Source organism: Oncorhynchus mykiss, chromosome 9 (genome assembly GCF_013265735.2).
Source record: "Oncorhynchus mykiss isolate Arlee chromosome 9, USDA_OmykA_1.1, whole genome shotgun sequence".
In the NCBI taxonomy this organism is placed as follows: domain Eukaryota; kingdom Metazoa; phylum Chordata; class Actinopteri; order Salmoniformes; family Salmonidae; genus Oncorhynchus; species Oncorhynchus mykiss.
In genome coordinates, this window is record NC_048573.1 from 58,422,834 (window position 1) to 58,447,919 (window position 25,086).

At 42.5% G+C, this 25,086-nt stretch overlaps 1 protein-coding gene and 1 long non-coding RNA gene across 2 annotated transcripts; one reads left to right on the forward strand and one right to left on the reverse strand.

The window, feature by feature from the left end:
- Positions 1–7,361: 7,361 nt before the first annotated feature.
- LOC110532484 (myeloid zinc finger 1) lies at positions 7,362–9,564 on the reverse strand. The gene is made up of 2 exons (XM_021616437.2): positions 9,420–9,564; positions 7,362–8,914 (listed from the first exon to the last, which is right to left on the reverse strand). Exon 2 carries the CDS (start codon positions 8,889–8,891, stop codon positions 8,046–8,048), a length of 846 nt encoding a protein of 281 aa, XP_021472112.2. The 5' UTR covers positions 8,892–8,914; positions 9,420–9,564; the 3' UTR covers positions 7,362–8,045.
- A 723-nt stretch (positions 9,565–10,287) lies between these two features.
- LOC110532485 lies at positions 10,288–25,028 on the forward strand. Its single transcript, XR_002474838.2, has 3 exons — positions 10,288–10,343; positions 20,161–20,260; positions 24,836–25,028. It is a non-coding gene; the product is annotated as an uncharacterized LOC110532485 (long non-coding RNA).
- Positions 25,029–25,086: the final 58 nt, after the last annotated feature.

The window sequence follows — 25,086 nt, forward strand, 5'->3', positions numbered from 1 at the left end:
ATATCCTTTTGGTCATGGATTCGCAAATGCGTTCCAGGGAGCATAGCTTTGTCTCAGACAAACCTTACAAACCATATCGATAGATAATAGATCAACTGATTTGCAAAAAATCTAACAAAGTTGATCAAATGTACAAATTAATTGTGAGTAAAGTAATAACTCTACTGTGGCTTTGGGAGACCAGGGAATATCAAATTAGTGACAATATCTATGGTCTATGTTTATATACAGTGCATTCGGGAAGTATTCAGACCCCTTGACTTTTTACACATTTTGTTAAGTTATTCTAAAAATGGATTCAATTCAATTGTTCCCTCAATCTACGCACAATAACCCATAATGATAAGTGAAAAAAGTTTATTTGATTTTTTAGCAAATGTATTCTTCGGTACAAGTCTCAATGACCATGAGTGGCCCAGCCAGAGCCCAGACTGGAACCCGATCAAACATCTCTGGAGACCTGAAAATAGCTGTGCAGCTTGAGAGGATCTGTAGAGAAGAATGTGACAAGCTTGTACGATCATACCCAAGAAGACTTGAGGTTGTAATCGCTGCCAATAGATTCTTTAACAAAGTCCTGAGTAAAGGGTCTGAATACTTATGTAAATGTGATATCATGTTTTTTGTATACATTTGCAAAAATATATATATATTTTGCTTTGTCATTATGGGGTATGGTGTGTAGATTGGGAGGGGGGGGGGGGGGGGGGGAATTTAATCAATTTTAGAATAAGGCTGTAACGTAACAAAATGTGGAAAGTCAAGGGGTTTGAGTACTTTCCGAATGCACTGTAACTAAGAAACTTGGGCTTTAAAAAAAAAAATACTAATTGGTATTTTGACCAATCAGATCAGCTCTTTAAAATATCTGATGTGAAAAGATTTGATGTGATTGGTCAAAAGACCAATTAGTGAAAAAAATATCGAAATTTGTCTGCCTTTGTAAACACAGCCTAGTTTACATTTACCACATGGCCTAGTTTACATTTACCACATGAATAGTACTTCAAACTCAAAGTCGAAATTCAGTTTAACCAATATTTATATGAGAGATAGGAGTCATTAGCTGCTGCCAAGGCAGTATCTACTCTTCCTGGGGTCCAGCAACATTAAGGCAGTTATATACGATTAAAATTATTACATGACATTACATTTAATAACACCTTTCACCTCAGCCCACATATCTACGATAACAAAATCAATGCGTGTGTCTGTGTCTCTTCATTGTCCCCGCTGTTCCGTAAAGGTGTATTTTTATCTTTTAAAAGAAAAAAAGAAAATGATACTGCTTGCATCAGTTACCTGATGTAGAATAGTTCCATGTAGATTGTGAAGAGACCTCTGGTGACATGTCTTTTGGGGTATGCATGGGTGTCTGAGCTGTGTGCTAGCAGTATAAATAGACAGCTTGGTGTCAGTAGTGCAGATGCGATAAAACTAGGGCCTGTAGGACCTGCCTTGTTGATAGTGCTGTTAAGGCAGTGTAGAGCTTTATTATGGACAGACTTCTCCCCATCTTAGCTACTGTTGCATGAATATGTTTTGACCATGACAGTTTACAATCCAGGGTTACTCCAAGCAGTTTAGTCTCCTCAACTTGCTCAATTTCCACATTATTCATGACAAAATGTATTTGAGGTAGAGGGTTTAGTGAATGATTTGTCCCAAATAAAATGCTTTTACTTTTTGAAATATTTAGGACTAACTTACTTCTTGCCAGCCATTCTGAAACTGACTGCAGCTCTTTTTTAAGTTTTGCGGGGATTTCACTCACTGTAGTAGCTGACGTACATAGTGTTGAGTCATACATAGACACTCAGAGCCAATGACAGGTCATTAGTAAATATTGAAAAAGGTAAGGGGCCTAGACAGCTGCCATGGGGAAATCCTGATTCTACCTGGATTATGTTGGAGAGGCCTCCATTAAAGAACGCCCTCTGTGTTCTGTTAGACAAGTAACTCTTTATCCACAATATACAGTGGGGCAAAAAAGTATTTAGGCAGCCACCAATTGTGCAAGTTCTCCCACTTAAAAAGATGAGAGAGGCCTGTAATTTTCATCATAGGTACAAAAAATCTAGAAAATCGCATTGTAGGATTTTTTATGAATTTATTTGCAAATTCTGGTGGAAAATAAGTATTTGGTCAATAACAAAAGTTTATCTCAATACTTTTTTATATACCCTTTGTTGGCAATGACAGAGGTCAAACGTTTTCTGTAAGTTTTCTGTCTGGCTGCTTTTTATTTTATGTTGCTCTGTCTGTATGCTGCGTCTTGCTTGTCCTATGTTGCTCTGTCTGTATGCTATGTCTTGCTTGTCCTATGTTGCTATGTCTTGCTTGTTCTATGCTGCTATTGTCTATATTGTAATTGTTTTTAATAACCTGCCCAGGGACTGCGGTTGAAAATTAGCCGGCTGGCTAAAACCGGCACTTTTACTGAAACGTTGATTAATGTGCACTGTCCCTGTAAAAATTAAAAATAAACTCTAAACTCAAACTCAAGTCTTCACAAGGTTTTCACACACTGTTGCTGGTATTTTGGCCCATTCCTCCATGCAGATCTCCTCTAGAGCAGTGATGTTTTGGGGCTGTTGCTGGGCAACACGGACTTTCAACGCCCTCCAAAGATTTTCTATGGGGTTGAGATCTGGAGACTGGCTAGGCCACTCCAGGACCTTGAAATGCTTCTTACGAAGCCACTCCTTCGTTGCCCGGGCGGTGTGTTTGGGATCATTGTCAAGCTGAAAGACTTGAAAAATGCCCTTGCTGATGGAAGGAGGTTTTCACTCAAAATCTCATGATACATGGCCCCATTCATTCTTTCCTTTACACAGATCAGTCGTCCTGGATCCTTTGCAGAAAAACAGCCCCAAAGCCTGATGTTTCCACCCCCATGCTTCACAGTAGGTATGGTGTTCTTTGGATGCAACTCCGCATTCTTTGTCCTCCAAACACGACGAGTTGAGTTTTTACCAAAAAGTTATATTTTGGTTTCATCTGACCATATGACATTCTCCCAATCTTCTTCTAGATCATCCAAATGCTCTCTAGCAAACTTCAGACGGGCCTGGATATGTACTGGCTTAAGCAGGGGGACACGTCTGGCACTGCAGGATTTGAGTCCCTGGCGGCGTAGTGTGTTACTGATGGTAGGCTTTGTTACTTTGGTCCCAGCTCTCTGCAGGTCATTCACTAGGTCCCCCCATGTTGTTCTGGGATTTTTGCTCACCGTTCTTGTGATCATTTTGACCCCACGGGGGGAGATCTTGCGAGGAGCCCCAGATCGAGGGAGATTATCAGTGGTCTTGTACGTCTTCCATTTCCTAATAATTGCTCCCACAGTTGATTTCTTCAAACCAAGCTGCTTACCTATTGCAGATTCAGTCTTCCCAGCCTGGTGCAGGTCTACAATTTTGTTTCTGGTGTCCTATGACAGCTCTTTGGTCTTGGCTATAGTGGAGTTTGGAGTGTGACTGTTTGAGGTTGTGGACAGGTGTCTTTTATACTGATAACAAGTTCAAACAGGTGTCATTAATACAGGTAACGAGTGGAGGACAGAGGAGCCTCTTAAAGAAGAAGTTACAGGTCTGTGAGAGCCAGAAATCATACTTGTTTGTAGGTGACCAAATACTTATTTTCCACCATAATTTGCAAATAAATTCATTAAAAATCCTACAATGTGATTTTCTGGATTTTTTTCTCTCATTTTGTCTGTCATAGTTGAAGTGTACCTATGATGAAAAATACAGGCCTCTCTCATCTTTTTAAGTGGGAGAACTTGTACAATTGGTGGCTGACTAAATACTTTTTTTGCCCCACTGTAGCTGTGGGTTTAAAGCCATAACACAAACTTTTTTCCATCAGCAAACTTTGATCAATAATGTCAAAAGCCGCACTGAAGTCTAACAAAACAGCTTTTTAATCGACAATTTCTCTCAGCCATCAGTCATTTGTGTAAGTGCCGTGCATGTTGAATGTCTTTCCCTATAAACGTGCTGAAAGTCTGTTATCAATTTCTTTACTGTAAAATAGCATTGTATCTGGTCAAACAATGTTTTCCAAAAGTTTACTAAGGGTTGGTAACAGGCCGATTGGTCAGCTATTTGAGCCAGTAAAGGGGACCTAACTATTCTTGGGTAGAGGAAAGACTTTTGCTTCTCTCCAGGTCAGAGGGCCCACACTTTGTTGTAGGATTAGACTGAAGATATGGGAGTGGCAATAGTGTCTGGTATTATCCTCAGTAATTTTCCATCAAAGTTGTCAGACCCAGGTGGCTTGTCATTGTTGATAGACAACAATAATTGTTTCATTTCTTCCCTTTTTGGAAATCAAAATTACAATGCTTGTGTTTCATAATTTGGTTAGTAATACTTGGATGCATAGTGTCGGCATTTGTTGCTGGCATGTCATGTTGCTGGCATGCCTAAATGTACTAATCTTGCTAATGAAAGTCATTAACGTAGTTGGCAGTATCAATGTGTTTTGTGATGAATGAGCCATCTGATTTAATGAATGATGGAGCTGAGTTTGCCTTTAAGGTGCTCCAAAGCTTTTTATTATCATTCTTTATATAATTTATCTGTTTCATTGTATAGTTTCTTCTTTTTATTCAGTATAGTCACATGATTTTTCCATTTGCAGTACGTTTGCCAATCGGTCGTGCAGCCAGACTTATTTGCCATTCCTTTGACCTCATCCCTCTCAACCATAATTTAAAAAAATTCTTCATCAATCCACAGGAATGTAACAGTTTTCACAGTCATATTCTTAATTGGTGCATGCTTATTAGTAACTAGAAAAAGCAATTTCACAAATGTGTCAAGTGCAGCGTCTGGTTGCTCCTCATCACACAGCACAGACCAGCAAATATTATTTACATCATCAACATAGGAATCCCTACAAAATGTATTGTATGACCTCTTATACACTATATTAGGCCCAGCCTTTGGAACTTTGGTTTTCCTAGATATAGCTATTATATTGTGATCACTACAGCCAATGGATTTGGATACAGCTTTAAAGCAGATTTTGGCAGCATTAGTAAAGTTGTGATCAATACATGTTGATGATTTCATTCTTGTGCTGTTTGGTTGACTGACAACCTGAACCAGGTTGCTGGCACTGGTTACAGTTTGAAGCTTTTCATTGAGTGGCCAGCTTGATGAATGCCAGTCAATATTAAGGTCACATTGAAATGTTATTGATATCACATACATTATCAAGCATTTCACACATATTATCCAGACACTGACTGTTAGTCCTTGGTATATAGCAGCTTCCCAAAATAATGGGCTTTAGGTGAGGAGCTGATAGTGCAGGGTGAGATGGTGCAGGGTGAGATGCACACAGTGGACTTCCTACTAGGGCACACCATAAGAACATAATTACTGTATACAATAGCTGTAGGATCGACAGAGGCATTCAGGGGAGTTAAGAGGGACATAAATTAGGTTGCTTACATTGTGACTGCTACCGCCCCTGGGATAATGTATATTTGCTGCAGCATTACTACAACTCAGCGACACAATGGTATCGGAGCTGGGCTTGGGTCATTGATAAGTCATTGTCTCAACGCAGCCTTGAAATGCGTGGACAGAGTCCAGGAGCCAAAATGATTTGGATGTACTCCGTCATTCCCGTAGAGCATCTTCTGTTTTCAGGTGTCAAAGTTATCTATAAAAGTTATTCCAACAGAGCTATAGTAAACGTTACTCCGTCCATATCTCTGGACGATATCCAAACAGGGATCTAACTAGAGCTAGTCAAGCTCAGGACCCAGAACTAGATCCATAACAGTTGGTGATGGTAATAACCCACTTCTAGCACTGCTGATGCATATCAAATGTTATGTTTCACATAAGCACAATTTAGTGTTTACATGTTGTTGCAAGACAAGCATGATATAGAGAAGCAAGATGGGTGCCTCTTTAACCTTTTTTAATACTGAAGATAAGTGATAGACATGTCTGCTGTAATACAGAGGCTGATACAAAGTACTTTACAGTATTTATCACACCAGTATTTTATGTTAGCGGAGCCAATATTTCTATGCATGCCTACATTCACTTTAAGAGGAGTCTCGTGACATGATGAAAAATAAATACACTATATGACCAAAAGTATGTGGACACCTGCTCATCGAACATCTCATTCCAAAATCATGGGCATTAATACAGAGTTGATCCCCCTTTGCTGCTATAACAGCCTCCACTCTTCTGGGAAGGCTTTCCACTAGAGGTTGGAACATTGCTGCAGGGACTTGCTTACATTCAGCCACAAGAGCATTAGTGAGGTCGGGCACTAATGTTGGACGATTAGGCCTGGCTCGCAATCAGCGTTCCAATTAATCTCAAAGGTGTTTGATGGGGTTGAGGTCAGGGCTCTGTGCAGGCCAGTCAAGTTCTTCCACACCAATATCGACAAACCATTTCTGTGTGGACCTCACTTTGTACACGGGGGCATTGACATGCTGAAACAGGAAAGGGCCAACCCCAAGCTATTGCCACAAAGTTGGAAGCATAGAATCATCTAGAATATAATTGTGTGCTGTAGCGTTAAGATTTCCCTTCACTAGAACTAAAGGGCTTTGCCTGAACAGTCCCAGACCATTATTCCTCCTCCACCAAACTTCACAGTTGGCACTATGCATTGGGGCAGGCTATTCATTACTCCAAAGAACGCGTTTCCCCTGCTCCAGAGTTCAATGGCGGCGAGCTTAACACCACTCCAGTCGACGCTTTGCATTGCGCATGGTGATCTTATGCTTGTGTACGGTTGCTCAGCCATGGAAATCAATTTCATGAAGCTCCCGATTAACAGTTCTCATGCGGACTTTGCTTCCAGAAGCAGTTTGGAACTTGGTAGTAAGTTTTGTAACCTGAGGACCAACGATTTTACGCTCTTCAGCATGAGGTGGTCCCGTTTTGTGAGTTGTGTGACCTACCACTTTGCTGCTGAGCAGTTGTCGCTCCTAGACATTTTCATTTCACAATAACAGCAGTTACAGTTGACTGGGAAACTCCAGCTGGGCAGAAATTTGACAAACTGACTTGTTGGAAAGGTTGCATCCTATGATGGTGCTATGTTGAAATCTCTCCAGTAAGGCCATTCTACTGCCAATGTTTGTCTATAGAGATTGCATGGCTGTGTGCTCGAATTTACATGCCTGTCAGCAAAGGGTGTGGCTGAAGGAGCGCGATCCACTAATTTGAAGGGGTGTCCACATCATTAATTTATATATATATATAGTAAAGTGTTAAGTCAAGAAATTAGTAAACACATTATCAATTTTTAAAAAATACATATTTACAATCTACAGCCTGAGGTAGTTATGCAGAACTCATATCAGAGACAATATGTCATTTCATAGGAGTTTGACAGACTCTGGAACTTTAATTGTTACTCCAATTCAACAGAATTATTCACTTAACACGGACTATAGATATTCCTAATTCATAATCAACAAAAAAAACTCTGGATTATTTACATGTACATACATTGGTGAGGGCAATTTCTGGACAATTTAATGTTTGAGAACCACCAAGAAACACTACAGGCCTCTATGACTAATCTAAAAAGTGGATGAACATGATTTGTTATAGAAATTTGTTTTGAATGTGTAACATCAGAAGAGTAAGATAGTTTAATAGCAAGTCATTTAATAATGTATAGACAGTCTAATTAGCCCTTTCTTCACAATGGATCAAGTATAATTGAATGAATCATAATCCCCAAACATATATATACACTAAAGTAACACCAACAAAAACTTGTCATGATCTAAAAGGCAAAACCATAACATTTCAGAGGACTGTTAACCAAAATATTTTCTAATCATTATCACTGGTGGAGAGAAAGTTCTTATTTTCTCAAACTCAATGAAGGAATAAATACCAAAATCATCATGTGATGCAAAACGAGTGTTGAGGTATAAGTCCTTTTATGAAACAGTGCATCCACATAGGTGGAGAACAACAATGTCATCTTGTTTTAAAAAATCATGATCTAACGGATTATACCATTTGTTTCATCATCATGCAGGATCAAAGAATAACCTCGATGTCATAAGCAACTTTTTGCAATTTTTCTCCTCTAGTTAACAACACAGGCCAAAGTTCCTCTTGAGGCACAGAATGTACTTTCTCTGCTGTGCCTGGATGCTTGACTCTCCTCTTTTTCTTCTTCTTAGAATGATCATGTTTGGTTGAGAGATTATGGCTCTTCTTGTTAAGCTTCTTAAGCTGCTTGGGTGTGAGTGTGACCTGAATGGGAGGTGTGGGTTGCATCGTGGGCATGGATTCGAACCCAGGTCGAGGCTCGAGGTCAGGTTGAGGTATGCCATTGGGGTACTCGTGACGCTGGCAGAAGAGTACACCACACTTTCGGCAGCGGTACGCCTCCTCTTTGGCATGGATGGTGTGGTGACGCTTTAGGTTGTGGTGTGTGGTGAACGAGCGCTCACACTGGTCGCAAGGAAAGGGGCGCTCCCCAGTGTGAACCCGCTGGTGCTCAGTGTAGTGGCTGCGGCTCAGGAAACGTTTCCCACACACACCACAGGGAAAGGGCCTTTCTTCGTCGTGGAACTGTTTGTGTCTCACCATCTGAGGAAAAGAGAAGAAGTTCTGGCCGCACACCTCACAGGTAAATCCTCCAACTGGGATGGCATGGTGCGAAGGTGGCAATAGCAGAGTGGGGGGCCGCTTGTATGGTTTTAGGGAAGGTTCTGGTACAATGAAAGGAGTCGATGGGACACTCCGTTTTTGTACTTTCAGGTTACCAGTAGATTCTGTTTGAAGAATAGCCATTGCAGCCTCGCGCACTTTGAAAACTGCAGCACCTGCTGCAGCCCTCTTGCCCAACCCAACGGGCCCAATTTCTTGGTCAGCCATGTCTACCTACTCCACCCAAAACCCTGGCAAAAAAGATGAGTCAGACAAAATAAATTAGAGGTAAAAGGACAGAAAAAAAAGAAAAAGTTTGATGTTAACAATGAAACATGTGCCCATACCAATGGATAAATACATGATATATTTAGCCATTTGTAATACTGCAATGTAGCTAACTAACGGTATTAAGCCATTATTCACCTAGCTAGCTACCCAGTGCATCTTCGTACCTTCAAACAAACTTGCTGTAAACTGAAATGCGTGTCAAGTACAGAAAGACCCTGCGACTGGTTGTAGCTAACTATCAAGAAAGAGCGTGGATTGTAGCTAACGTTAGCTTCCTAGGATAGCTTGCTAGAATAGCTAATAACATTTGTGTTGGCTCGTTGTAGCTAATCGTTAGTTAGCAAGCAGCTAAAGCGACGAGGTAGATTTTTCAAGAGGGTTGCTGACCCATCAACATTTGCACGTCTGCAATTCATATACACATATGTTCTACAAAGAAGTGGCAGTTAATTGAAAAATACTTACAGAAAATAACGTTTAACGCTATAAAGGTGTCAGATGAAATTACACAAACGACAGTAAACTATGCAACTTTCATGGCAGTGTTCATCGAGCGCTTTTTGTATGTTAGGTGCATCACTTACACACTCCCCCAGAAACTTAAGCACCCAATTTTGGTCCCCGTGTATGGCTGTAATGGTTCCGTTCCTACAGTACGTATGGCTGTACTGGTTTCGTTCCTACAGTACATACATACGCCTTTAAAAATATCGATGTGGATCTATATAACAAGTTACAATATGATGATATCTATATAACAGGTTTTGCGTAGTTTTTTTACACGTTAACACACCTGCAACTAGCCTAAACAGCCGATAGATGTCACCATTGATCTGTTTCTAGACGGCTCACTATAAAAAAATATAAAATAAACGACAGGTAAATAACGAACACTAGGTAAATAACGAACACAACTTGCAACCTGGCCGTGAACGTGTACTTTGTCTTTGCTGTGTTTGAGAGCATCAATTCTGCTCAGGCGTGAAAGTAGGATGTTTTAAATTACATCTGTGTGTAGACTAATATAATTGAACAAATAATTTAAGAAAAATGTTAACATTTTCAGTCTCCCTCACAAATTGGTGCTTGATGCAGTTCTTCCAATATTTCGCCAGGTGTCACTGTTGTCTGCACAATACAAATGGTTGGGAAAGACTTATACTCCCTATCAAATTGCTTAATGTTTGACCCAAATAGGCCTAGAGGAAGCACACCATTTTTTTTAAACAAGGCATGTCAGTTAAGAACAAATTCTTTTTTCAATGACGGCCTAGGAACAGTGGATTAACTGCCTGTTCAGGGGCAGAACGACATATTTGTACCTTGTCAGCTCTGGGATTTGCACTTTCGGTTACTCGTCCAACACTCTAACCACTAGGCCACAATAAAGTGAGTATAAACCTAGACATAACCTATCACTGGGTATTTCAGATGGTATAGTCATAACCAGCACTGCACAGCAGAAAACACCAGAAGGCAGTACTGTTCACACATTTGTTTGTTTGTTTGTGTGTGTGCATGCCCGAGTGTGTGCTCGAGTGTGTGTGTGCATGAGAGTGAATGATAGGAGTAGTTTAACACCACCCCTCTGCACCTATGCCCCTGGGTGAGCTTCACAGTACTGTTCTGGGTGAATGCAACTGGGACTTCTGATAGACTGCACTCCAGACACAAGTGTGAAAATTGATCTATCATGCTGCTTCTGAAAGTTAAATCAATATATGTTTCATTTTATTCTCATTGTCATGCTGGGAGAAACAGCAGACCCCTACTAACACTAGTCTAGAACAAAACTGTGTCTTAAACTACTGTAACATTCTGTGTAATACATTATCTATTGAATGTGTTTGGAGACATATCTGTGGAGATGCATAGATAATCTGCCTCTTGTAGAGTATGTTGTGTGTGTGTGTAAATATGTATTCAATTGTGTTTACGTAACAATCCAAACCAGACTTTGGTTCAGTGGCTCATTCAAAAAAAGACTGTTGCGTCAGCTGTATCTGAAGAGAAACAACTAGGCAGCATTAACCCCTCCTCCCTCTATCTCAAGGTAACACTCTTCCATCTGCCCCTTCCTCTTATTGCAAATCTAAAAATTCCCTCAATAACCATGACTCTGTTATCCTTATTTTTGTCCTGTGATTCTATCTCAATCTCTCTATCTATCTCTTCCTTTAAAAAAACCCATCCCCATCTGTCCCTCAATACCTTTTTGGCTCAAGCATCCTGTGTTTTGAGCATGGAAAAATGTTATTTATTGTTGTGGCAAGCAATCATAGCCTAGGTGGGTGGGTGGGTGGATGGAGGTGGTGGCTGGGTGTGCGGCTGGGTATGTGTGTGTGGGTGAGAGTGGTGGCTGTGTGTGGGTGTGGTGGCTGGTTGTGTGTGTGTGTGGGAGTGGTGGCTGTGTGTGTGTGTGTGTGTGTGTGTGTGTGTGTGTGTGTGTGTGTGTGTGTGTGTGTGTGTGTGTGTGTGTGTGTGTGTGTGTGTGTACGAGAGAGAGAGAGAGAGAGAGAGAGAGGTAAAGGTAGACTGTTTACATAAACAGTGGTCTGAAAGGTATTTCAAATAACCAATATTTTATCTCCATTTCCCATCTGGCCAGATGGCACCCCGACTTTGTTGTTTTATTGCGGCGTTATTCATGCCATAGTCAAGGTGATTTGCCATCTTTCTTTTCTCTTCCAAGTGTGATCATTCATACATGGTGTTTCCCTCCATTTCTCTCTCCATCTTTCAAAACAGTCTGGTCTCATATACTAAATGTAACATAGTAAATGTACATTTGGGACACTCAAACTAGTATGATATGTTAGGTTTGGTGTGGTGTGGTTACATAACAGAAGGTTACTGAAGGTAAAAAAGAATGTAGGGTGGTTGGTCGGGGTGGATGGATGAGCATATAATGTGATCATGTGAATCTTATCATGTACAACTTTAGCATTTTATCTAATTAGCAACTTTGCAACTACTTACTACTTCTTAGCAACTTTACTACTACAGTGCCTTTGGAAAGTATTCAGACCCCTTGACTTTTTCCACATTTTTGTTACGTTACAGCCTTATTCTAAAATTCATTCAATTGTTTTTTTCCCCTCATCAATCTACACTCAATACCCCATAATGACTAAGCAAAAACAGTTTTTCCCCCCCAGAGCTGTGTCTTGACACAATCCTGTCTCGGAGCTCTACAGACAGTTCCTTCGACCTCAGTACTTGATTTTTGCTCTGACATGCACTGTCAACTGTGGGAACTTATATAGACAGATGTGTCCCTTTCCAAATCATGTTCAATAAATTTAATTTACCACAGATGGACTCAGTTGTAGAAACATCTCAAGGATGATCAATTGGGACAGGATGAACATGAGCTCTATTTGAGCTCTATGAGCTCTATTTCAAGTCTCGTAGCAGAGGGTCTTAATACTTATGTAAATAAGGTATTCATGTTTTGTACTTTTAATACATTTGCAAAAATGTCTAAAAATCTGTTTTCGCATTGTCATTATGGGATATTGTGTGTAGATGGCTGAGGAACTGTTTTTATTGAATAAATTTTAGAATATGGCTGTAACGTAACAATATGTGGAAAAATTCAAGGGATCTGAATAGTTTCCGAAGGCACTGTACTTAGCATGTTAGCTAACCCTTCTCCTAACCCTAACCCTTTAACCTAACTCCTAATGTTAGTTAACCTTAACCCTAATTCCTAACCTAACCTATTAGCCACCTAGTTAACGTTAGCCTTAGCCACAATAAATAGGATTTCATGCTTGCAAATTCATAACATATTATTGTCACACCCTGTTTCACCTGCCTTTGTGATCATCTCCACCCCCTCCAGGTGTCACTTATTATCCCCGGTGTATATATCCCAGTGTTTCCTATCTCACTGTGCCAGTTCGTCTTGTTTGCCAAGTCAACCAGCGTCGTTCCTTGCTCCTATTGTTTCCCCATTCTCTTTTGTTTCTAGTCCTCCTGGTTTCGACTCTTGCCTGACTCGGAACCCGCCAGCCTGGCCACTCTGCCTGTTCTGTCTTCAAGCCTGCCTATTTTTTTTATTTTACCTTTATTTAACTAGTCAGTTAAGAACAAATTCTTATTTTCAATGACGGCCTAGTGGGTTAACTGCCTGTTCAGGGGCAGAACGACCTTGTCAGCTCGGGGGTTTGAACTTGCAACCTTCCGGTTACTAGTCCAACGCTCTTACCACTAGGCTACCCTGCCGCCCCCCTATTCCCTTGTATTGTTTGGACTCGGATCTGGTTACTGAACCCCTGCCTGGCCTGACCTCGAGACTGCTAGACTCGGACCAAAACAGAGTTGATGAACTACCCCTACCCCTTGGATTAATAAATATCGGAGCTCAATGACTATTATAGCTGGAAACTGCTGATTTTTAATGGAATATCTAAATCAGCGTACAGAGGCCCATTATCTGCAACCATCACTCCTGTGTTCCAATGACACGTTGTGTTAGCTAACCCAAGTTTATCATTTTAAAAGGCTAATTGATCATTAGAAAACCCTTTTGCAATTATGTTAGCACAACTGGCGAATTCATTAAATAGTCCCCGCAAAACACAAGTCTCAACATCAACAGTGAAGAGGCGACTCTGCCAGTGAAGAGGCAGAGTTGAAAAAAAAGCCATATCTCAGACTGGCCAATAAAAAGAAAAGATTAAGATGGCCAAAAGAACACAGACACTGGACAGAGGAACTCTGCCTAGAAGGCCAGCATCCCGGAGTCGCCTCTTCACTGTTGACGTTGAGACTGGTGTTTTGTAGGTACTATTTAATGAAGCTGCCAGTTGAGGACTTGTGAGGCATCTCTTTCTCAAACTAGACACTCTAATCTACTTGTCCTCTTGCTCAGTTGTGCACCGGGGCCTCCCACTCCTCTATCTATTCTGGTTAGAGACAGTTTGCGCTGTTCTGTGAAGGGAGTAGTACACAGCGTTGTACGAGATATTCAGTTTCTTGGCAATTTCTTGCATGGAATAGCCTTCATTTCTCAGCACAAGAATAGACTGACGAGTTTCAGAAGAAAGTCCTGTGTTTCTGGCCATTTTGAACTTGTAATTGAACCCATAAAAATGCTGATGCTCCAGATACTCAACTAGTCTAAAGAAGGCCAGTTTTATTGCTTCTTTAATCAGAACAACAGTTTTCAGCTGTGCTAACATAATTGCAAAATGTTTGTCTAATGACCAATTAGCCTTTTAAAATGATACATGTGGATTAGCTAACACAACGTGCCATTAGAACACAGGAGTGATGGTTGCTAATAATTGCTTCTGTACGCCTATGTTGATAGTCCATTAAAAATCAGCCGTTTCCAGCTACAATAGTCATTTACAACATCAACAGTGTTTCTGTTCAATTTGATGTTATTTTACTGGATAAAAAATGTGCTTTTCTTTCAATAACAAGGACATTTCTAAGTTACCCCAAGCTTTTGAACGGTAGTGTACCTTTACAATTTACATACATTAACATGTAGTGTGTGTTTATTTAAAATATATATATTTCACCTTTATTTAACCAGGTAGCCAAGTTGAGAACAAGTTCTCCTTTACAACTGCGACCTGGCCAAGATAAAGCAAAGCAGTGCGACACAAACAACAACACGGAGTTACACATGGAATAAACAAACGTACAGTCAATAACACAATAGAAAAAGTCTTTATACAGTGTGTCCAAATGGTGTGAGGAGGTAAGGCAATAAATAGGCCATAGTAGCAAGTAATTACAATTTAGCAAATTAACACTGGAGTGATGTGCAGATGATGATATGCAAGTAGAAATACAGGTGTACAAAGAGCAGAAAAGTAAATAAAAACAATATGGTGATGAGGTAGGTAGATTGGATGGGCTATTTACAGATGGGCTATGTACAGCTGCAGCGATGCTCGGATAGCTGATGTTTAAAGTTAGTGAGGGAAATATAAGTCTCCAGCTTCAACGATTTTTGTAGTTCGGTCCAGTCATTGGCAGCAGAGAACTGTAAGGAAAGGCGGCCAAAGGAGGTGTTGGCTTTGGGGATGACCAGTGAGATATACCTGCTGGAGCGTGTGACCAGTGAGCTGAGATAAGGCAGAGCTTTACCTAGCAAAGACTTATAGATGACCTTGATCCAGTGGGTCTGGATCCAGTGGACGAATATGTAGCGAGGGCCAGCTGATTAGAGCATACAGGTCACAGTGGTGGGTGGTATATGGGGCTTTGGGGGGCTTTGGTGACAAAACGGATGGCACTGTGATAGACTGCATCCAGTTTGCTGAGTAGAGTGTTGGAGGCTATTTTGTAAATGACATGGCTGAAGTTGAATATCGGTAGGATTGTCAGTTTTACTAGGGTATGTTTGGCGGCATGAGTGAAGGAGACTTTGTTGCGAAATAGGAAGCCGATTCTAGATTTAATTTTGGAGTGGAGATGTTTAATATGAGTCTGGAAGGAGAGTTTACAGTCTAGCCAGACACCTATGATTTTGTAGTTGTTTACATATTCTAAGTCAGAACCGTCCAGAGTAGTGATGCTAGTCGGGCGGGCGGGTGTGGACAGCGAACGGTTGAAAAGCATGTATTTAGTTTTACTAGTGTTTAAGAGCAGTTGGATGCCACGGAAGAAGTGTTGTATGGCATTGAAGCTTGTTTGGAGGTTTGTTAACACAGTGTCCAAAGAAGGGCCAGATGTATACAGAATGGTGTTGTCTGCGTAGAGGTGGATCAGGGAGTCACCCGCAGCAAGAGCGACATCATTGATGTACAGTGCCTTGCGAAAGTATTCGGCCCCCTTGAACTTTGCGACCTTTTGCCACATTTCAGGCTTCAAACATAAAGATATAAAACTGTATTTTTTTGTGAAGAATCAACAACAAGTGGGACACAATCATGAAGTGGAACGACATTTATTTATTGGATAGTCTCAGAGGTCCGTTAAAAGCGCAGAGAGCATCATGAAGAACAAGGAACACACCAGGCAGGTCCGAGATACTGTTGTGAAGAAGTTTAAAGCTGGATTTGGATACAAAAAGATTTCCCAAGCTTTAAACATCCCAAGGAGCACTGTGCAAGCGATAATATTGAAATGGAAGGAGTATCAGACCACTGCAAATCTACCAAGACCTGGCCGTCCCTCTAAACTTTCAGCTCATACAAGGAGAAGACTGATCAGAGATGCAGCCAAGAGGCCCATGATCACTCTGGATGAACTGCAGAGATCTACAGCTGAGGCGGGAGACTCTGTCCATAGGACAACAATCAGTCGTATACTGCACAAATCTGGCCTTTATGGAAGAGTGGCAAGAAGAAAGCCATTTCTTAAAGATATCCATAAAAAGTGTTGTTTAAAGTTTGCCACAAGCCACCTGGGAGACACACCAAACATGTGGAAGAAGGTGCTCTGGTCAGATGAAACCAAAATTGAACTTTTTGGCAACAATGCAAAACGTTATGTTTGGCGTAAAAGCAACACAGCTCATCACCCTGAACACACCATCCCCACTGTCAAACATGGTGGTGGCAGCATCATGGTTTGGGCCTGCTTTTCTTCAGCAGGGACAGGGAAGATGGTTAAAATTGATGGGAAGATGGATGGAGCCAAATACAGGACCATTCTGGAAGAAAACCTGATGGAGTCTGCAAAAGACCTGAGACTGGGACGGAGATTTGTCTTCCAACAAGACAATGATCCAAAACATAATGCAAAATCTACAATGGAATGGTTCAAAAATAAACATATCCAGGTGTTAGAATGGCCAAGTCAAAGTCCAGACCTGAATCCAATCGAGAATCTGTGGAAAGAACTGAAAACTGCTGTTCACAAATGCTCTCCATCCAACCTCACTGAGCTCGAGCTGTTTTGCAAGGAGGAATGGGAAAAAATGTCAGTCTCTCGATGTGCAAAACTGATAGAGACATACCCCAAGCGACTTACAGCTGTAATCGCAGCAAAAGGTGGCGCTACAAAGTATTAACTTAAGGGGGCTGAATAATTTTGCACGCCCAATTTTTCAGTTTTTGATTTGTTAAAAAAGTTTGAAATATCCAATAAATGTCGTTCCACTTCATGATTGTGTCCCACTTGTTGTTGATTCTTCACAAAAAAATACAGTTTTATACCTTTATGTTTGAAGCCTGAAATGTGGCAAAAGGTCGCAAAGTTCAAGGCGGCCGAATACTTTCGCAAGGCACTGTATACAGAGAAAAGAGTCGGCCCGAGAATTGAACCCTGTGGTACCCCCAAAGAGACTGCCAGAGGTCCAGACAACAGGCCCTCCAATTTTACACACTGAACTCTGTCTGAGAAGTAGTTGGTGAACCAGGCAAGGCAGTCATTTGAGAAACCAAGGCTGTTGAGTCTGCCGATAAGAATACGGTGATTGACAGAGTCGAAAGCCTTGGCCAGGTCAATGAAGACGGCTGACGGCAGTACAATCTTTTATCGATGGCGGTTATGATATCGTTTAGCACCTTGAGCGTGGCTGACGTGCACCCATGACCAGCTCGGAAACCGGATTGCATAGCGGAGAAGGTACGGTGGGATTCGAAATGGTCAGTGATCTGTTTATTAACTTGGCTTTTGAAGACTTTAGAAAGGCAGGGCAGAGCCTCCCGGGTGGCGCAGTGGTTAAGGGCGCTGTACTGCAGCGCAAGCTGTGCCATCAGAGTCCCTGGGTTCGCGCCCAGGCTCTGTCGTAACCGGCCGCGACCGGGAGGTCCGTGGGGGGACGCACAATTGGCCTAGCGTCGCCCGGGTTAGGGAGGGCTTGGTCGGTAGGGGTGTCCTTGTCTCATCGCGCACCAGCGACTCTTGTGGCGGGCTGAGCGCAGTGTGCGCTAACCAAGGTGGCCAGGTGCACGGTGTTTCCTCCGGCGCATTGGTGCGGCTGGCTTCCGGGTTGGATGCGTGCTGTGTTAAGAAGCAGTGCGGCTTGGTTGGGTTGTGTATCGGAGGACGCATGACTTTCAACCTTCGTCTCTCCTGAGCCCGTACGGGAGTTGTAGCGATGAGACAAGATAGTAGCTACTACAACAATTGGATACCACGAAATTGGGGAGAAAAAGGGGTAAAATAAAAAAAAATAAAAAAAGAAAGGCAGGGCAGGATAGATATAACTGTCTATAACAGTTTGGGTCTAGAGGGTAACCCCCTTTGAAGAGGGGGATGACCCCGGCAGCTTTCCAATCTTTAGGAATCTCAGACGATACGAAAGAGAGGTTGAACAGACTGGTAATAGGCGTTGCAACAATTGCGGCGGATAATTTTAGAAAGAGAGGGTCCAGATTGTCTAGCCCAGCTGATTTGTATGTGTCCAGGTTTTGCAGCTCTTTCAGAACATCTGCAATCTGGATTTGGGTGAAGGAGAAGCTGGGGAGGCTTGGGCAAGTAGCTGCGGGGGTGCAGAGCTGTTGGCCGGGGTTGGGGTAGCCAGGAGGAAAGCATGGCCAGCCGTAGAAAAATGCTTATTGAAATTCTCGAGTATCGGTGATGAAAGTGTTACCTAGCCTCAGTGTAGTGGGCAGCTGGGAGGAGGTGCTCTTGTTCTCCATGGACTTTACAGTGTCCCAAAACTTTTTAGAGTTAGAGCTACATGATGCAAATTTCTGTTAAAAAAAGCTAGCAATGAGGCAGTGATTGCTGAGATCCTGATTGAAAACAGCAGAGGTGTATTTGGAGGGCAAGTTGGTCCGGATAATATCTATGAGGGTGCCCATGTTACGGATTTAGGGTTGTACCTGGTGGGATCCTTGATAATTTGTGTGAGATCGAGGGCATCTAGCTTAGATTGTAGGACTGCCGGGGGGTAAGCATATCCCAGAATGAACTCTGAAGATAGATGGGGGGCAATCAATTCACATATGGTGTCCAGGGCACATCTGGGAAGTGAGGGGGGTCTATAACAGGCTGCAACAGTGAGAGACTTATGTCTGGAGAGATACATGTTTAAAATTTGAAGCTCGAACTGTTTGGGCATAGACCTGGAAAGTATGACAGAACTTTGCAAGCTATCTCTGCAGTAGATTGCATCTCCTCCTCATTTGGCAGTTCTATCTTGACTGAAAATATTATAGTTGGGGAGGGAAATCTCAGAATTTTTGGTGGCCTTTGTAAGCCAGGATTCAGACATGGCAAGGACATCAGGGTTGGCGGAGTGTGCTAAAGCAGTGAGTATAAAAAACTTAGGGAGGCGGCTTCTGATGTTAACATGCATGAAACCAAGGCTTTTTCGATTACAGAAGTCAACAAATGAGAGTGCCTGGGGACACGCAGGACCTGGGTTAACCTGGGTTAACCTCCACGTCACCTGAGGAACAGTAGGAGTAGGGTGAGGGTACGGCTAAAGGCTATCAAAACTGGCCGTCTAGTGCGTTGGGGACAGAGAATAAAATGAGCAGATTTCTGGGCATGGTAGAATAGATTCAGGGCATAATGTACAGACAGGGGTATGGTGGGGTGCGGTGTGTGTGAAGGGAGTCCATGCACTCATGGCTCTGCATAATACTATACGTTTCTTCGAATTTGTTTTGGACATGGGGATTGTGAAAAGACCCCTGGTGGCATGTCTGGTGGGGTAAGTGTGTGTCAGTGCTATATGTAAGTTGACTATGCAAACAATTTGGAATTTCCAAGACATTAATGTTTCTTATAAAAACAAGAATTGATGCTGTCAAGACAGACTCATATGCATAATATTAATAGTAGCCCTCTTACGATGAAGAACAAGATGTGCTGCTCTGTTCTGGGCCAGCTGCAGCTTAGCTAAGTCTTTCTTTGCAGCACTTGACCATATGACTGGACAGTAATCAAGATAAGTTCAAACTTGTATAAAGATGCAAGGCGAGACCCAGATGCAGACCATGGGAGGCAGATGGTTTGAGTCTTGATATTTGTTAAACAATCCAAAAGGAGTAGGCAAGAGAATGGTCGTGAACAGGCAAAAGGTCAAAACCAGTCCAGGAGGTACAGAGTGGCAGGCAGGCAGTATTTCCCTTCTCTCTTGTGCTTTACGGTTAATTTCATCAACCTTACTCTTTCCAGTCAATGACCGAAAGGACCCCAATTTATATAACACCTCTACCTATGAGCCATCAATGACCTTTGTGCTTATTCTCCCATTGCCTGTCTGCCATCCAGTCTAGAGGTGTTGTTACCTCGTTGTTATGTTAAAGTATGTTGACAGGCTGTTGTGTTTACACAGGCAGTCCCACACAGCCCACAGGCTCAGCCTCAGCCATGTCTGCCCCGCCAGGAGAGACTGAGCGGTCTGCCACGCCATCAGTCAGCCATGTGCTGAAGGGGTGAGCCACTACAATGCAATTACACATTAATTTCACCCAGGCAAGGCAGGCAGTCTTCCCCCCCCCCCCTCCATCACTCTCCTCCATCTCCCTCCCTACCTCCTTCTCAGGCACCCCTGTCTTCCTCCACTGCACACAGAAATCCTCTCCATTTCCTCTCTCTTTCTGCCTCCTCATCCCCTTCCCCTCTGCTCCCTCATCTCTCATTTTCCCTCTTGATTTCTTGTTACCCTCTCCCCTGTCAACTGTAGGTTCAGAGAAATCCACTTAATGCAGCATAAAGGCCAACAGTGGAAAGGAGAGGTAGAGCATGAAAGAGGAATAGAGAAGATATCAAAGGGGAGGGGAGCAATAGAAAGAAAGTCACCTGAATAAACATGAACTGCAGAGGAGGAAAGACTTGGAGAGGAACGCGCGAGGAAGAGGAGGGCTTTGATATTGCCGAGCTTTCTGGGGTCCCCTGAATGAGGAATGAAGGGTTGTATTTGGCGCATGTGACGAATAACATTTGATTTGATTTGCTTTGAAGCAGAGGCTGGCGCTAATGATATATTGATCTGACACAGCCTGGGGTCACACAACTCTCACTGCGGGACTGGCTGAGAGAGAGAAAGACAGATGTTTATTTTCCCTTTTGTACTTTAACTATTTGCACATAATGGACATTTGAAATGTGTGTAATGTTTACTGAATAATTGGTTTATTTTTATTGTTTATTTCACTTTTGTTTATTATCTATTTCACCTGCTTTGGCAATGTAAACATTTCCCATTCTAATAAAGCCTTTAAATTGAATTGAATTGAATTGAGAGAAAGAGAGAGACAGAGAAGTAAAGCTATCTTTAAGAAAAACAGAATGTGTAATTTAGCCTATTAAACAAACAAAAAAACGATGTTTCAAGTGAAAAATAGGCAGGTCTGATGCCGAAAAATGAAGTCAAATTCTTGCCTTCTTCACCCATATTTTATTTTTGTACCGCTACATGGCAACAAAGTAATGAACTACTGAAAACACTACCTAGATTTAAATTGAGTTCAACTCCCACCAAGCTACTGCTAAATGTAGTTCAATTACTATTTGAAATACATGTTCACTACTCCCCAATACTACAATTGACATCCCATCATGCTTAGGGTCATGTATAAAAATGCCCAGGTGTCTGTTATTTTGCTTACCATGGCTAGTAGAAGAGATCTGTAACTTTGAGGCCTTTTGCCTTTTGGTAGGTTATCATTGTAAATAAGAATTTGTTCTTAACTGACTTGCCTAAACAAATTAAAAAACACCCATTGGGTTGTTAACAGCCTGCTGTTTGACTGAGAGCTGAACTACTCTGGTGTTCTGTTGTCATGCTATCAAGCGCTCCAGCTCTTATTCTACACTAACAATCTGTACTAATATTATGGACCCTCAGTATGACAGCTACTCAGTCTCCACCCCCACCATGTATTTGGCTCAAGCTAATAGTAGAGCCTGTCAAATAACAATGACATTTTGTCTGAGGCATGGTGTAGGCCTATACTGCAGTGAATGAAAATTAGTCAATTTATGTTGCAGTGAATTGAAATGAGTTCAGAGTCCAGGTCTGTGTTCAGTATCATTAATATCAGAGCAACTCCCTGCAAGAGCTGGAGATCAGGCGTTTAGGAGGAGGAGAGTGTCTGGGGAGCACATTAAGGTGAGATCACTGTAAAGGGAGAGAGGGTGGGGGAGAGGGGATTAATGGTATTTTCTCAAGGTTCCCTCTTCATGTGTCGAGGTGTGTGTGTGTGTGTGTGTGTGTGTGTGTGTGTGTGTGTGTGTGTGTGTGTGTGTGTGTGTGTGTGTGTGTGTGTGTGTGTGTGTGTGTGTGTGTGTGTGTGTGTGTGTGTGTGTGTGTGTGTGTGTGTGTGTGAGAGAGAGAGAGAGAGAACAGCAAATGTATTCACCAGCAGAGGTGTTGCCATCAGAGTATTGATTCTGGAACCCTTCGCTGAAATATAAATGAAACAAACAGATTGGAAAATACATCAGTCTACAGAGGCGATGAAGAGATAGACTCTTTAAGAGAAGATGTCATCGGAGTTCCTGAAGTCTTAGACGTGTTTATACACTTAGATGAGTCTGGGGTCTCAAGTTTTTAGTATTCATCTAGGTCTCCCTTGGAAATCGAATGAGCTATTCATTTAAATAGTAGCTGTAGTTCATTTCATAAAATGATCCCCTCCTATCCTCCAATTGTGTCCATAGAACCTGATGTGGTCGTACCTGTGGCTGTTTCTTAGGGTCTATGTGGTTCCGGATACTGTGAACAGGGGTCAGAGTAGGGATTAATCCAAGCATAGGAGTTAAAGACTCTTGCATAGTGTGGTCCCTCTAAGCACTTCCTTTCATTAGTCATTTCTCTCTAATCTCTCATCCTTTTGCCTGCTACTAGTAATCTCTATCCCCACCGGAAGGAGAACTCTAAAGCTGCCACCTCCTTACTTTCCACTTTTCACTTTTCTCTCTCTGTCTCATTGTTTTTTCATGCTGTGCAGTCTTTGCCCTCCACAAACATTATCTCACCCCGTTACTTCAGTCTCTCCCAGCTCCTGTCCACTCACCTCTCTTCCCCTCTCTCATGGTCTCACTCTCCGCCCTCTCAATTCCCCTCTCTCATGGTCTCACTCCCTGCCCTCTCAATTCCCCTCTCTCATGGTCTCTCCGCCCTCTCAATTCCTCTCTCTCATGGTCTCGCTCTCCGCCCTCTCAATTCCCCTCTCTCATGGTCTCACTCTCTGCCCTCTCAATTCCCCTCTCTCATGGTCTCTCCGCCCTCTCAATTCCCCTCTCTCATGGTCTCACTCTCCGCCCTCTCAATTCCCCTCTCTCATGGTCTCACTCTCTGCCCTCTCAATTCCCCTCTCTCATGGTCTCACTCTCCGCCCTCTCAATTCCCCTCTCTCATGGTCTCACTCTCTGCTCCCTCAATTCCCCTCTCTCATGGTCTCACTCTCCGCCCTATATAATTCCCCTCTCTCATGGTCTCACTCTCTGCCCTCTCAATTCCCCTCTCTCATGGTCTCACTCTCCGCCCTCTCAATTCCCCTCTCTCATGGTCTCACTCTCTGCCCTCTCAATTCCCCTCTCTCATGGTCTCACTCTCCGCCCTCTCAATTCCCCTCTCTCATGGTCTCACTCTCCGCCCTCTCAATTTCCCTCTCTCATGGTCTCACTCTCCGCCCTCTCAATTCCCCTCTCTCATGGTCTCACTCTCTGCTCTCTCAATTCCCCTCTCTCATGGTCTCACTCTCCGCCCTCTCAATTTCCCTCTCTCATGGTCTCACTCTCCGCCCTCTCAATTCCCCTCTCTCATGGTCTCACTCTCTGCTCTCTCAATTCCCCTCTCTCATGGTCTCACTCTCCGCCCTATATAATTCCCCTCTCTCATGGTCTCACTCTCCGCCCTCTCAATTCCCCTCTCTCATGCTCACTCTCCGCCCTCTCAATTCCCCTCTCTCATGGTCTCACTCTCTGCCCTCTCAATTCCCCTCTCTCATGGTCTCACTCTCCGCCCTCTCAATTCCCACTCATAACTTCTCACAGTTCTTCTTCCTCTTTCTTTTCCACTTTCCTTCGCTCTCTATGCTAAGATGCCACCAGCAGTGTTCACAGCTGGGTTCTAATTTAAGGAAATGTGGTCATATGTACTACATATTGGATATCACTCATTTAAGAACTCTGAAAAACATATTTCTCTCACCCCTCTCTCTCTCTCTCTCTCTCTCTCTCTTTCTTTATCTCCCTCTTTCTATCTCTCTGGCAGAATCTTGATACAATCAAAAAAGGCCAGTTTATCCCTTTTCCCTCATTTCCCCTGTCGACCCCCCCCCCCCCCCCCCCAGAATCCTGTAACCACGTTACATCTGTTGTGACACAATTATTAAAATGAGATGGGAATAGGGGACTGGGAAGAGTAGTGATAAACAAGGAATGGAGAATAGTGATGGATTGGCAGTAGGGAATAGTCTCCCCCTTCTGTTTTGTCTCTCAGACTAATTCAGTTGGCTTGATGGGCATGCAAAGCTATTAAGTGGAGCAGAAACATTTACATGACCCAAACAACAGCCTCTTCATTTTGCAGTGATACACATGAATAATCCAATTTCTCTCTGTCTGATGCCACTCTACTGTGCTCTCTCTCACACACTATCTCTACAGTATCATCTGTCCTCTCCTCCTCTATATCAACAGTGTGACTCTGAAATGAGATCACTATCTCTGTTTCAGGGAAGTAACTGTTCTTAGAACTTTGCTAGGCCCTCTTAGAAATGAATGACATTGTAAAGACTATAACCATTGAACTGAATCGGATTGAATAACTTAGCATTTTTGCACTGCTCTCATACGGAAACATTTTTTGAAAATGTGTTCCTTGTCTGGCATGAATATATAACATTGTCCTCTTTCCCCACTTCCCATATTTACTGACTGACTGGGGCTTTGCCCTGATCTTCTCTCTTAAACTATTAATCAATAATAGATCCTATTTCCCTAGACAATTAATTACTGTGAATCCTCCCATCTTCTGACCAAAGCTTCCTCTATTCAAGGTGGATTAAACCAACGTACTCTGGACCCATCTAAGAGGTAGATTTCCTCTCCTTGCACTTCACCATTCATCTTGAGTCGCTCACTTCATCATTCCTCTTTTTCTCTCTCTCTGTCTTTCTCTCTATCTAGGCGGCAGGTAGCCTAGAGGTTAGAGTTTTGGGCCAGTAACCGAAAGGTTGCTGGATTGAATCCCTGAGCTGACAAGGTAAAAATCTGTCGTTCTGGCCCTGAACAAGGCAGTTAACCCACT

Coding starts and splice junctions, on each gene's coding strand:
- LOC110532484 (XM_021616437.2), bottom strand. CDS start 8,891: ATGGCTGACCAAGAAATTGGGCCCGTTGGGTTGGGCAAGAGGGCTGCA.